This window comes from Nerophis ophidion, linkage group LG19, assembly GCF_033978795.1.
Source record: "Nerophis ophidion isolate RoL-2023_Sa linkage group LG19, RoL_Noph_v1.0, whole genome shotgun sequence".
NCBI classification, from domain to species: domain Eukaryota; kingdom Metazoa; phylum Chordata; class Actinopteri; order Syngnathiformes; family Syngnathidae; genus Nerophis; species Nerophis ophidion.
The window spans coordinates 2,101,251-2,115,873 of record NC_084629.1 but is presented as its reverse complement, the minus strand read 5'-3'; the positions used below and the strand labels follow the sequence as shown (position 1 = coordinate 2,115,873).

Here is a 14,623-nt window from a genome sequence, read left to right as displayed (position 1 = left end):
AACATAATTAATGTGTTTATCTCTTGCAATTTCATTGTCATCTTACCAATGAGCTAACTGCTTCCAAAGCAGACTAAGTGGCTTCAGCATTAAGTGCTTTAATTTGAGACTGAACAACAAATCCATTGACTTAATGGTCAAAAGTAACTGAGCGTTTGAATTGACATTTTTTGTCTATGGAAAATAAATATATATATTTTTAAAGCAATTAGGCATGTCTTGTCTGAATATTCTGAACTCCTGTTTTCATGTTAAAGTTAAAGTACCAATGATTGTCACACACGCTAGGTGTGGCGAAATTATTCCCTGCATTTGACCCATCACCCTTGATCACCCCCTGGGAGGTGAGGGGAGCAGTGGGCAGCAGCAGTGGCCGCGCCCGGGAATAATTTTTGGTGATTCCAATCCTTAATGCTGAGTGCCAAACAGGGAGGTAATGGGTCCCATTTTTATAGTCTTTGGTATGACTCGGCTGGGGTTTGAACTCACAACCTACCGATCTCAGGGCAGACACTAACCACTAAGCCACTGAGTATGTTAGTTGTAGTGTTGTGAGGGAGACATTGTTTGAATGGGATTTAAAGGTCTTCCATGTCTGAATGTCCTAAGACAGCCAAGTGGTGCACTTTTTGTTGCATCAGTAGCTTCAAGAAGCGATTAAACAATCAGTTTTTCCAAATCAACACACTGTTAAAAATGAGGTAATTAGTTATTATTCTGTGAAATGCAGGAGTATCGCTGTGCGGCTGATTATGTGTCACTGATGTCCCGCAAATCCCAATGGTCCCTTATAGGAAGCAGTGAGGGTTGCCTGATGTGTTAATCAGCACATCTATTGCATTTCCATGGAAATCCAATCCCCTGAGCTGCCGCAAGGTTGCAGCTGAGTTGCTGATTGTCACCTCCTGTTGCTGTGGAAATGGGCAGCTGTACACCTTGCAACTAGAGTTTTTGCTGTAATAATAAGGCCCTTTTTAAAAATATGCTACTCTCCTTTGAGATTGTTTTGTTTTCTGAAAGATCTTTATGCCTGGGATTAAAGCAGCCAGAGATTGAGACATGGATCAGTGAGTAAGAATAACTGTGACAAGTGACAAGCACGTGGCAGTGTCGACCCATAAAAGAGGCTGGAGGTCCTTCCTTGGAGAGACAAGCGGCAGAAAGGGCACTTACATAAATCCTCTGTGACACTTCTCTGAATGACGGGGGCTCCACACCTTTTAACCCTGCGTCTATTGGTCATTATGAAAATGTCTCTGTCTTGTCCCTTCAACTATCTAGGTCATTCATAACAAGTAATTGGTAATCAAAATAAATGTTCTTCCTTTACGATTAGCAAAATAAAAATAAAAAAATCAAACTGTTATGCTAAATATTACATTAACATAAAATGCTGTTTGAAAGAAAGGTGACTACCACAGCCTTGTGGAACTGTAGAACAGAAGGTCGTGAAAACGGAGTTAAACTAGCTAACTATAACAAAGTAACTTCAGCCTACTGATCATTCTTGAGAAATACAAGCATTCCAACGTCTTAATCCGGCCAATGAAACATGTTTTCAAGATACCAAAATATGATAGCTTTTAATTTTTCACCGATTGTAGCTATGCAGTGTTTCCCACAGGTCAGGCATCTATTTGTGGTGGTGTGGTCGGGCGGCGGGGGTGGGGGGGGGGGGGGCGGCAGCGATGACCAAGAAAAACGCGGAGTTGGAATACAATTACAACACTTTATGTACATATTTATATAATATTTACATATTTATATAACATGTAACTGCAAGCTCCATTCACAGACAGAGTCCCATTGCTTTTATGATCGGTCGAGCGAGTCAAAAGCCGAAAAAAAAATATATACCATTTTTTTATTTTTTTTTGTGGCGGCCGTAATTCTTTTGTGGCGGGCCGCCACAAATGAATGTGTGGGAAACCCTGCTATGGAATATGTCATCTTGAATTTTTTTATGTATCAAAATGACTGTGATCAGTCAGTTAAGGGGGAGAAACCTATTTAGACAAATGGTCTGTTGTGAGATCTATCACGGTTCCATTACTTCCAAGTGGTTGCCTCACCCTTTCTTAATAGAATTTGTAATAAATAAATGACATGAAATGGATAGAATTCATTATGTTCAACATTGTGTTGTTTCAGGGTGTGTCTTCCAATTCTTCATGGGAACAGGCTATGAAATTGATCATTAATGATCCTCGCTACAGGTACCACATTGATCTGTGATGTTTTTTTGTTGTTTTTTTTACTATTGACTGTAGCAAGTGTAAACAATTTCTATGACCTCACATTTTGTTTTGTCTCTCAAGTGCTCTCCCCAAGCTGAGTGAGAAGAAGCAGGCTTTCAATGCGTATAAAGTACAAACCGAGAAGGAAGAAAAAGAGGAGGCCAGAATTAAGTACAAAGAGTCCAAAGAAACCTTCCAAAGGTTCCTGGAGAATCATGACAAGATGACATCTACTACTAGATACAAGTATGCTCTTCTTTTTTTAATTGATTCGAAACTCCCTAAAAGATAATATGCTTACGCAGAGATTGTCCCCACCAACATGTCATGTGCGACTTAGGCTCATCTTTGTTTGTACCAGCCGCCTTTCTTGTAAACGAGTGCTCATCGCACCAATACTGTTAATAAACCATTGTTGCGCTTTTAGCGTGAAAGCAAGACAACTTGAAGTATGGTTTGACACACAAAAACGTGTGCGTCGTTTATTCATCAAAGACGAGAATGAATGGTTCCTAACATCGAGCGACTCAGAATGGTGGTCACAAAAAACCCCCACTTTTGGGAGAATCTCCTGGCGGTCACTTAAAGGGGCCGCTCCGAATTACTCACTCTTAACTGCATATATGAATGCTAAACAAGAACTACAATATGTGCACAATCGAACAATGAAAGTAAATAATGATGACAAAGTCAAGTAAAGAGGTGTGGTGAATTATGTCCTAAAGCAACCGCTACACCATCAAGTTTTATATTTAATGAAAATGAAAATATAAGTACTGCTGTCGCTCTGATAAGCTTTGCTCAACATATCACTGCCTCATCTTAACTTGGACATTTGTCTGAAAGTCATCTGGAAGGACAGATGGGAGGGGAGGCTCACATTTGAACTCAACTGGCAGCCTGTTTCAAAAGTTGTTTTGGGCATTGGAGCAGTAATCTAGAACAGTTCACCACTGGCAGCTAGATTGTAATGCCAAATAAATATGTTTGTGTCGCTTACATCCAACGCCTTATTAGTATTTTAGTCAGTGGCTGTGAAGTTTATTTAATCAACTGCAGAAGATATTAGGTCTCAAGTAATGTTCAAGCGGAGACATGATTTAAAGTTTGCATCTTGCTCAGTTACATTTTTCAAACCAAAAAATATAACCCCAGTTTATGTTACCATTAGTGGTTTAACAGAACACATGTATTTTGTATTAGTTTCTATAGTTTCTCAAACTACTAATTATATTTAAAGGGGAACATTATCACAATTTCAAAAGGGTTAAAAACAGTACAAATCAGTTCCCAGTGGCTTGTTGTATTTTTTGAAGTTTTTTAAAAAATTTTACCGGTCTCGGAATCTCCCTAAATAAAGCTTTAAAGTGCCTTATTTTCGGCTCTCTGCGAAGACACTGGTCATTTCCCTGTGACGTCACACAGTGCTGCCAATGTAAACAAACAATGGGAGTACCACAGCAAGATATAGTTCACATTCAAACTCGGATTTCAGCGACTTAAGCGATTCAACAGATTACGCATGTATTGAAACAGATGGTTGGAGTATGAAAATATTGAAGAAGAAACTGAAGCTATTGAGCGAATAGCTATTGACGCTATTCATAGCCATAGCATGGCCGAATAGCTGCGTTAGCATCGCCTTTCGCATCTTTTGACACTGGAGCAACTTAAATCCGTCGATTGGTAAGTGTTTTTTTCGAATTAAATGTGGGTGGAAGGAAACGTAATATAGTTGCAAATGCATCTACAGGTTATCCATACATCTCTGTGCCATGTCTGCTTTAGCACCGCCGGTAAATAGCATGTTAGCATCAATTAGCGTAGCATGTTAGCATCGATTAGCTGGCAGTCAACATCAACAAAACTCACCTTTGTGATTTCGTTTACTATCGTTGCAAATGCATTTGCAGGTTATCCATACATCTCTGTGCCATGTCTGTCTTAGCATCGCCGGTCAAATGTGGAGATAATCTGGCACATTCAATGGGGGTCTGGCGGCAGACACTTTGGCATCTTCGGGCCAGTGGTGCAACTTGAATCCCTCCCTGTTAGTGTTGTTACACCCTCCGACAACACACCAACGAGGCATGATGTCTCCAAGGTTCCAAAAAATTGTCAAAAAAACTGAAAAAAACAGAACTGAGACCTGGTGTTTGTAATGTGTTGAAAATGAAAATGGTGGGTGTGTTACCTCGGCGACGTCACATTCTGACGTCATCGCCTCCAGCGCGATAAACAGAAAGGCGTTTAATTCGCCAAAATTCACCCATTTAGAGTTCGGAAATCGATTAAAAAAATAGATGGTCTTTTTTCTGCACCATCAAGGTATATATTGACGCTTACATAGGTCTGGTGATAATGTTCCCCTTTAAAAACAATCGCGCACCGCTCCGAGGAATTTGTTTGGCGTTAAGGCCTGCCATTCACTCCAGGGAGCGCGTGCACCAACATAAAAGCAGTCTCCAAGAAGCAATTAAGAATGTTTAGTCGTGTTATGATAGTATATACATTCAATGATCATTCGCTAACAACACACTAATGTGCATGCACTTGTTACTAGTTTGTCAACAGTGGCAGAGAAGAGGACTGTTGACAAACTAGTGAGTATCCTGGATGATGCCAGTCACCCTCTGCATAGTGTTATCAGTAGCCAGAGGAGCCTGTTCAGTTCTAGACTGCTTCATCCCAAGTGCAGGACTAATAGACTCAAGAACTCCTTTGTCCCACACGCCATAAACTGTACAACTCCTCTCTGGAGCGGGGGGTACTAGGATGACAGGGGATGCAAAACAATAACAGTGCAATACGTTTTCATAACATGGTCACTACTGCCTACTTTGTCTACTGTTATATTGTTAATCCCATTGTTGCTTTGTATTTTTTTAATTATTATTGTAATATTTCTCTATTTTTTTCGTTTTAAACCCCCATTATTTACTTTTTACTTTTTTTAAATTGATCTCAACTCTGTACACTGCTGCTGGAATTTTAATTTTCCTGAAGGAACTCTCCTGGAGGAATCAATAAAGTACTATCTATCTATCTATCTATCTATCTATATCTATCTAATGAAATGACATGCTGAAAGCTGTAAGAGGGCGGGACATAATGCTTACAACACATTGAAAAGGTTGCAAACAGCCCCTTTAAAGACATTTTTTTATTGAATTCTATTGATGTTTTATAATTGTCAATGTACTGACGTGTAACCAAAAACTGAACCAAATGTTGAATCAACTACATTGAAATCCCCAAAACAATATCTAAAATCATCGTGTTTGTCCATGTGTGTCTGCAGGAAAGCAGAGCAGATGTTCAGTGACCAAGAAGTTTGGAGCTGTGTTCCTGAGAGAGACAGACAGGAGATCTATGAAGATGTTTTGTTCTATCTGGCTAAGAAAGAGAAGGTAAGGTCACCTTGACTTTGGAGGTTAGTTTAGTTTCGTCTTTATTTGAAGGGACAATGCACAGAAACACTACGCTCAAAGACAGATATGTTCTGTACCAGATTATAGCTAAATAGCTCATTTCCATCTGCAGTCCCTAGCTACCTAAATGAAAGGGATACAAAAATCATGCAATAAATTTATTACAATAATAATAACCATATCATGTAATCAAATTAAGAAAAGTCTTAAAATGCCCATTCATGGAAACGTACTTAATATACAATACAACCACATCTCATTTACATCATCACACAGACAATACATGCTCTTGTTCACACCTGTCGTAATTTGTAAAAACAAGCATGATTTTAATACACACAACTCACAATTTACAACAAAAATGCTGTCATGGATAAATATAATACACATTAAGTTGATCTGTCAAACATAGTGCCCACCATTAGTCACCGTGTGACCAGTTTTGATTGCTCCAAAGCTACTTTTTAACTTGAATTTTAAATAAAGAATAATCTGGTAAATTTTTCAAGTATGTTGTGAGGTCGTTCCATTCCTTTATTGCTTTATATGAAAAGGCTGATTGTGCAAAATATGTTTTAGATCTGGGTACACTACACTGCCCCCTGTTGGAGGCTTGTGTTTTTCTAGTTGTCACAGCAGATGAAAACTGGACAAAGTGCTTAAGTGGCTCTGGTGCAGTGTTATTTAGGATTCGTTGGGCCATTCGTATTGATGCTAATCTTTGAATATTAGTTAAGTTTAACAGTTTATATTTTTGGAGAACTAAACAGTGATGGTGGTGTTGTGGTTTTCGGTCAACGTGATGCTATCTTATCTGTTGTTGTTGTTTTTTTTAAAGAGATAACCGATTTTAAAGTCTGAGTCCCTTTTTCCTCTTCTAGGAGCGAGCCAAACAACTGAGGAACAGGAACTGGGATGCTCTGAAGAACATTCTGGACAACATGGCCAATGTCACCTACTGCACTACCTGGTCAGAAGCTCAGCAGTACTTGCTCGACAATCCCACCTTTGCAGAGGATGAGGAGCTCCAGAGTATGTACAAATCTTTTTTTGTTCCATCGCCCAATATGTCGTGTTCTCACAATCATGTTAAATTTCCAATAGACTATTTTACATGTGAACATAAGATAAACAATTAGTGCAGCAACACACTGAAAATATGGCTGATTTTGTCTTCCTTTGAGAAAAATGTCATATACCATTATTTTATACCACAAGTGAAGCCCTCACCTTAGTTTGTTTTATGTTTGCTGTCAACAGATATGGACAAAGAAGATGCACTTATTTGTTTTGAGGAGCACATCCGTGCGCTGGAAGAGGAGGAGGAGCAGGAAAAACAAAAGACTCTTCTCAGGGAGAAGAGGAGACAACGCAAGAACAGAGAAGGCTTCCAGGTAAGAAGAACAGCTGTCACAGCTCTACGATGACACGTCACACATTTAGTTGATATAGATGCTTGGTCTTTAATTCTATCGTTTAAATCTGTCATTTTAATCAGTGAAGGAATAGCACTTTTTTATGCTTTTTAGGGGAAATGTTAAATTGTGATTTATTTTTTATTTTTTGGGCAGATATTGCAATTTAGATGAAGATTCAGTGCAGTATTCTTCACAATGTCTCGTAAAAGTACATCATGCCGTTAAAACATTATAAGCTAATGCAAGGATGCAAACAAAAAGTAGGAATTGCTTCTAAATGTATTAGCAAAAACATGCATATACAATCTTAACAGTTATTGAAAACCCTTACAACGTATACGGTAAAGTATTGCCATCCTTGTTTTTGAGACATATGTTAAAGATTTACTGTATTCTTCTGTTTTGCTACTATACATTCAAGATGGTAAAGCGATTAGAGCTGGGAATCTTTGGGCACCTTACGATTAAGAAGCTTAGATTAGACTATCCATCTAAAATTATTGTACATTGTTATTATAGCGCATATATTATATAGACTCAATGTATTAAATTTGATTATTGACATTGATATATCTACAAGCCTGTTAACTACTGACGCATGCATTGTTGTCATTTCCGTTTTTTGGATGTAGTGTACACAGCATAGAGATACATGAAAGAATAGATACATGCCGCCTGCTAAGTAAAAAAATAAATAAATAAAAGTCCCTACTTGGCGAGCAGGCATCCTTTATTTTAAGTTTTTGTGCTTTTTAAAATCACAGAAGTTTCAGACACTTAAATCCAGGGGTGTACAGGGCGAGTATTTCAGTCGCATTTGCATCTAAAAATAGGTTGTGCGAGTATTGGGGAAAATAGCAGCACACGTGTAGATACCGATTTTAACCCTTTAATTAGCATATTGCTCCAAAATAAATCCATCCAAATTTGATAAAACCACAGTAAAAATGTGTATAGCATGTTTGAAATTTAAACCGTAACCAAATGGACAAGTGATTGACACGGAAGTGTCACTGATCACTCTGTTCCATCTGAAAGCTGTGTGTCCTTCCCTCCCTGCCCAATTCACAGAGAGGAGCGGGACTGAATCCCCTAGCTCAGACACTCTGTCTTCCAGCACGGAACAAACAAGGTCTTAGTTGGTCAGTAATAGATAACTGGCTTTTTTTCACCACCTTAAAACTTAACACAGACTACACTGCGCGCTAGTAAATATTGACCAACAAATCAATGATTGAACTGGCAAACTTGCCATGCAAACAATACCCGTTTTTTTGAGAAGAACATACAGCCATGAAAGCACATTGAATCCATTTATTAAGCAGAGGTAACACAAACCAGTGAAAGATTCAAAAGAGCTGCCATCAGAGCCGACAAACTGCCGCTGCTTGCCTGCTAAACTAACAAAAACAGCTCTTGCTAAAATGCCTGTGAGTATCGCTGGCTTCACATGTCCCAAGACAACAGGCACCATCTTTTAAAGGCAAACGCAAATTCACACACTGCTCTCATTTTAAACTTCTCCACTGCATTATGCCAGATATTTGAAGTTACTCAGTTACTTTGTCTAGTAATGAATTGCATTTATTAAAGAGTAATTATGCTAGTAATTCATTTACCTTTTTGGTAAAGTAATGAGTAAAAAAAAAAAAACTTTTTAAAACTAATTTTCAGAGCATCATGGAGCAGTTGGCAGGTTCATGTTCCTGGCTAAAGTCTATGTATGTAAGTCCTATAATAATTAACTATAAAAACCCCGATGTTAAAGATCAATTATAAATATTGCTGCTGACATTTAAACATGTCGTCTTAAACCAGGCCACTTAATTCCCATTTTGTTCTGTTGTGTTTTTGGTAGCTGAAGAATTGAGCATAGCTAAATGTTTTTTTTAAGGGTTTTTTGTAAAGAAGATTGGAGATTACATTTGACTTTTCTTATATTATTTTCAAATTGTTTTATTTTTTCTTACCTCAAAACACCTTTTAACTTGGGATCCTAATACACATAACCTTATTTTCTTACTTGTTTGTACCTGTTTTGTTGTATTTGTGATCCCCATCAGTCCTGAAAACTTAAAATCAAGCCTTGGTGGTGATATTTAGTGATGTCAAAACGGATTTTTCAATTTAGGGGTGTATGGGCCAAAATGTACTCGGCAAAAATATAAAAGCAACACTTATGTTTTTGCTCCCGTTTTTTTTAATGACTTCAAATATCTAAAACATTTACAATACACACAAGACCTATTCCTCTCAAAGTCTGTTCACAAATCTGTTTGTCAAGATAATCCATCCCACCTCACAGTTGTAGCATATCAAGATGCTGATTAAACAGCATGATTCTTGCACAGGTGTGCCTCAGGCTGCCCTCAATAAAAGACTATTCTGAAATGTGCAGTTTTGTTTAATTGGAGATCTGTGGTGGTCAGAAAAGCAGTCAGTATCTGGTTGTGACTCACACAGTGCAACACATCTCCTTCGCATAGAGTTGATCAGGTTGTAGATTGTGGCCTGTGGAATGTTGGTCCACTTCTCTTCAATGGCTGTGCAAATTTGCTGGATATTGGCAGAAACTGGAACACGCTGTCATATATGCCGATCCACAGAATCTTAAACATGCTCAATGGGTGACATATACATCAAGTATGCAGGCCATGCAATAATTGGGGTGTTTTCAGCCTCCAGGAATTGTGTACAGATCTTTGCGACATGAGGTGATGGTCTCTGGTGAATTGGACAACAATGGGGCACAGGATCTTGTCACGGTATCTCTGTGCATTCAAAATGCCATCAATAAACTGAACTTGTTTGTCCATAATATATGCCTGCCCATACCATGACCCCACCCTCACCACTCGATTCACACCTTGACATCAGCAAACCACTCTCCCACACAACGCCACACACGCCGTCTGCCATCTGCCCTGAACAGTGAAAACCAGGATTCATCTATGAAGAGAACACCTCTCCAACGTGCCAGTCAGGTCGAGACCCCGATGAGGACGAGGAGCATGCGGATGAGTTTCCCTGAGATGGTTTCTCAATTTGTGCAGAAATGATTTGGTTTTGCAAACAAATTGTTGCAGCAGCTGTCCGGGTGGCTGGTCTCAGATAATTATGGAGGTGCACCTGCTGGATTTGGAGGTCCTGGGCTCGTGTGGTTACACGTGGTCTGCGATTATAAGACCAGTTGGATGTACTGCCCAATTCTCTGAGACGGCTTATGGTAGAGAGATGAACATTCAATTCAGGGACTACAGCTATGGTGTATATTCCTGCAGTCAGGATGCCAACCGCGTGCTCCCTCAAAACCTGCAACATGTGTAGGTGACATTGTGCTCTGTGATAAAACTGCACATTTCAGAGATTATCTTTTATTGTGGACAGTCTAAGGCACAACTGTGCAATAATCATGCTGTTTAATCAGCCTCTTGATATGCCACTCCTGGGAGGTGGGATGGATTATCCTGGCAAAGAAGCACTCGCTAACAAAAATTTGTGAATAATATTCGAGAAGAATAGGTATTTTGTGTATATAGTAAAAGTTTTAGATGTTGGGAAGAATTGAGGAAAAAAAACAATGTTGCGCTTAAAATATTTTTGTTTAGTGAATGTCGGACTATGAGTTTTGGTCCATATCACTCTCCCCTACAAGTGTTACAGAGAGTGCTAGCACAGTTTAGGAATATTATCCATTTTTTAATTTTTTTTTTTTTAGAGTTACAGTAGGTCTTATGATGGTAATGTGTTTATATGTATGTGTGCACATGTTAATGTTTGAGTGTTAATAATGAAATTGTAATATTTAAGACATTTCCTACCGCTCCTAATTTTTTTTTTTCTGTGCTACTAATTTGTACCATTTATTAGCACCAGTGCTACTAGTCAAAAAGCTAAGCATACAGCCCTTCCTGCTTTGGCCCCAGACCCGAATTACCCTTACCTTTTGGCCCAAAGACGTGTCGTCTTTGCTTCATCAAATGGCTGACTTGACGTGTTGCCGTACTGCGTGGACATACTGCAATTGGCTCTCCTGACATTAATATACTTGCTATTAGCCTTCTTTTGAAATGTATGAAGCATTCATTCTTTTCTTGTATCACTACTAAAGCTATCTTAGCGCCGCTCCTTGCGCCTCTGTGTGTTTTCGTGCTAACTGAGCTAACACAATGTCAAAAGCTATTGGTTTACCAATAGTTAGTTATAACTAGAGATGTCCAATAATGGATTTTTGCCGATATCCGATATTCCGATTGGTCCAACTCTTAATTACAGATACCGATATAAACCGATACCGCTATATACAGTTGTGGAATAAACACATTATTGTGCCTTATTTTGTTGCGATGCCCCGCTGGATGTATTAAACAATGTAACAAGGTTTTCCCCCCAAAAAATCAACTCAAGTTATGGGAAAAAAGGCCAACATGGCACTGCCATTTTTATTATTGAAGTCACAAAGTGCAATATTGTTTTTAACATGCCTCAAAACAGTAGCTTGCAATTTGGGACATGCTCTCCCTGAGAGAGCATGAGAGGTTGGGGGGGGGGGGTGGTTTAAGGCAAGCCTATATTTTTGGACATCTCTAGTTATAACCAAACTTAGAACTAACGTTTAGATTGCCACATTTAGGCCTATCTGTATTACTTTATTCAACATAGGTAAATAATCGATATTTGGACATCTGTCCATCGATTCATGAATTGGCCCCATTCTAATCATGATGCATCAATTTTTTTCCCCCACATCTAGCGGTTAAAGTATCTTCTGTGTCTTCTGTGTGTTGCATGCTCAGCTATTCCTTTTCCTCCAGTGATAATGATATAGGAAATGGGTTTTGATTTCCGCTATGGAGGTGATAAGTAACTTAGAGGAGCAGCTCTACTTAAGCTGTGCTCACTAGCCACCTCTGTCCGGACGCTTCATCGCATTGAAGTCATGTTGTTGTAGCTGCTTCCTATTTGTCATTGTCAATTTTGTTGGAAACAAAGATAAAAAATAGGCAGTCAACTATGAAAATTGCCGAAAATTTTATGGTGGATTATGTTGAATAATGCCGACCAGCATTATTAAGGACTGATGTGAAAAATGTATGTTTCAAATATTGATGTAAAAGAAATCAACACATCTGGATCAGTGCAGTTTTGGTGATCAGTGTGTGTGTGTGTGTGTGTTAGACAAGCCTTCTGTCTTCCTGTTTTTAAATCTCTCTTAAAAACATACTTTTATTCCATGGCTTTTAACACTGAGCAATATCCAAACTGCAATGGCACCCCATAATACACCTGCTGTGAACATGTTTTGATGTTTTATCCATTTTATTTATTTATTTTTTTATCGTGTTCTGTTTGTGTTGTGTTGTTTGCTCGGTTCTCTTATTATCTTTTAACCTGCCCATTGTACAGCACTTTGGCTACCCCTGTGGTAAATTTTAGATGTACTTTATAAATAAAGTTGAGTTGATCTGATTTGATCATGTAATCGTGGTGCTGAAACCACAATTCCAATGACAAAACAATAAAATCGTTCAGGCCTCGCACACTCGTGTTGTTCAAACATGGTGAAATAGTGGCCGTTATGAAATAACGTCTCGTTGTTTGGCATAGAAATTTCTGGACGAGCTCCACGACCACGGCCAGCTTCACTCCATGTCTGCCTGGATGGAGATGTATCCCACCCTGAGCTCTGACATTCGCTTCACCAACATGCTGGGCCAGACAGGTTGGACACACACACTATCACATTTCTGCATATTGGCTCTAACATCGTCTTGTTTGTGTGGGCTGTGTTGCAGGCTCCACTCCTCTGGACCTTTTCAAATTCTACGTGGAAGACCTGAAGGCCCGTTATCATGACGAGAAGAGGATTATTAAAGACATTCTTAAGGTGACACAGCAGCTCTGTCTTGACTGTGCATCGCTCTTGTGTCGATTTATTTGACGTTATTTTCACGTTGTACCTCAGGACAAAAGCTTCTTGGTTGAAATCAACACAACTTTTGATGACTTCGGCACAATCATTAGCTCTGACAAGAGAGCAACTACTCTTGACGCAGGAAACATCAAGCTGGCCTTCAACAGTGTAAGAACTTTGATGTACTGTTATGTCACAAATTGTTTCTCAAAGTACTACTAAATATACCAAAACCGGGTTCTGTAGCTGTAGAAGCTTTAAATAAGTGTCCAAACTTTTTCCACTTACCACTTTTTGGAAACTTTGAATATCACATTTCAGTTTTAAAGACACCTAAAGTAGTCCACTGTGAGTCAATATGTACCATTTCTGCTTTTGTTTTGGTGACAAAGAAACATTTTTGTTTTTCTTTAAAGGGGAACATTGTCACCAAACCTATGTAAGCGTCAATATATACCTTGATGGTGCAGAAAAAAGACCATATATTTTTTTTAACCGATTTCCGAACTCTAAATGGGTGAATTTTGCCGAATTAAACGCCTTTCTGTTTATCGCTCTTTTTGCGATGACGTCAGAACGTGACGTTTCCGAGGTAACACAGCCGCCATTTTCATTTTCAACACATTACAAACACCGGGTCTGAGCTCTGTTATTTTCCGTTTTTTCGATTATTTTTTGGAACCTTGGAGACATCATGCCTCGTTGGTGTGTTGTCGGAGGGTGTAACAACACTAACAGGGAGGGATTCAAGTTGCACCACTGGCCCCAAGATGCGAAAGTGTCTGCCGCCAGACCCCCATTGAATGTGCCAAGTTGTCTCCACATTTTACCGGCAATGACAGACATGGCACAGAGATGTATGGATAACCTGCAGATGCATTTGCAACGATAAATTCAACGAAATCACAAAAGTGAGTTTTGTTGATGTTGACTTATGTGCTAATCAGACATATTTGGTTGCGGCGTGACTGCCAGCTAATCGATGCTAACATGCTACGCTAATCGACGCTAACATGCTATTTACCGGCGGTGCTAAAGCAGACATGGCACAGAGATGTATGGATAACCTGCAGATGCATTTGCAACTATAAAGTCGTCAAATTCACAAAGGTGAGTTTTGTTGATGTTGATTGCCAGCTAATCGATGCTAACATGCTATTTACCGGCGGTGCTAAAGCAGACATGGCACAGAGATGTATGGATAACCTGCAGATGCATTTGCAACTATATTACGTTTCCTTCCACCCACATTTAATGCAAAAAAAACACTTACCAATCGAAGGATTTAAGTTGCTCCAGTGTCACAAGATGCGAAAGTCCTGATCGTTTGGTCCGCACATTTTACCGCCGATGCTAACGCAGCAATTCGGCAGTGCTGTGGCTATGAATAGCGTCAATAGCTATTCGCTTAATAGCTTCTGTTTCTTCAATACTTTCATACTCCAACCATCCGTTTCAATACATGCGTAATCTGTTAAATCGCTTAAGTCGCTGAAATCCAAGTCTGAATCCGAGCTAATGTCGCTATATCTTGCTGTGGTATTCGCCGTTGTTTGTTTACATTGGCAGCACTGTATGACGTCAGGGAAATGGATAGTCGCATCGCAAATAGCGAAAATCAAG

At 39.2% G+C, this 14,623-nt stretch overlaps 1 protein-coding gene across 7 annotated transcripts in view; it reads left to right on the top strand.

The window, feature by feature from the left end:
- Nucleotides 1–14,623, top strand: part of prpf40a (PRP40 pre-mRNA processing factor 40 homolog A) — a 59,134-nt gene that overhangs the window by 32,994 nt on the left and 11,517 nt on the right. For all 7 annotated transcript variants that reach the window (XM_061878986.1, XM_061878984.1, XM_061878980.1 and 4 more), the window contains 8 exons: nt 2,152–2,216; nt 2,319–2,483; nt 5,539–5,647; nt 6,550–6,700; nt 6,929–7,062; nt 12,694–12,808; nt 12,882–12,973; nt 13,052–13,168. In XM_061878986.1, the coding sequence (XP_061734970.1) occupies nt 2,152–2,216; nt 2,319–2,483; nt 5,539–5,647; nt 6,550–6,700; nt 6,929–7,062; nt 12,694–12,808; nt 12,882–12,973; nt 13,052–13,168 (948 nt within the window). The remainder of the gene's footprint in view (nt 1–2,151; nt 2,217–2,318; nt 2,484–5,538; nt 5,648–6,549; nt 6,701–6,928; nt 7,063–12,693; nt 12,809–12,881; nt 12,974–13,051; nt 13,169–14,623) is intronic.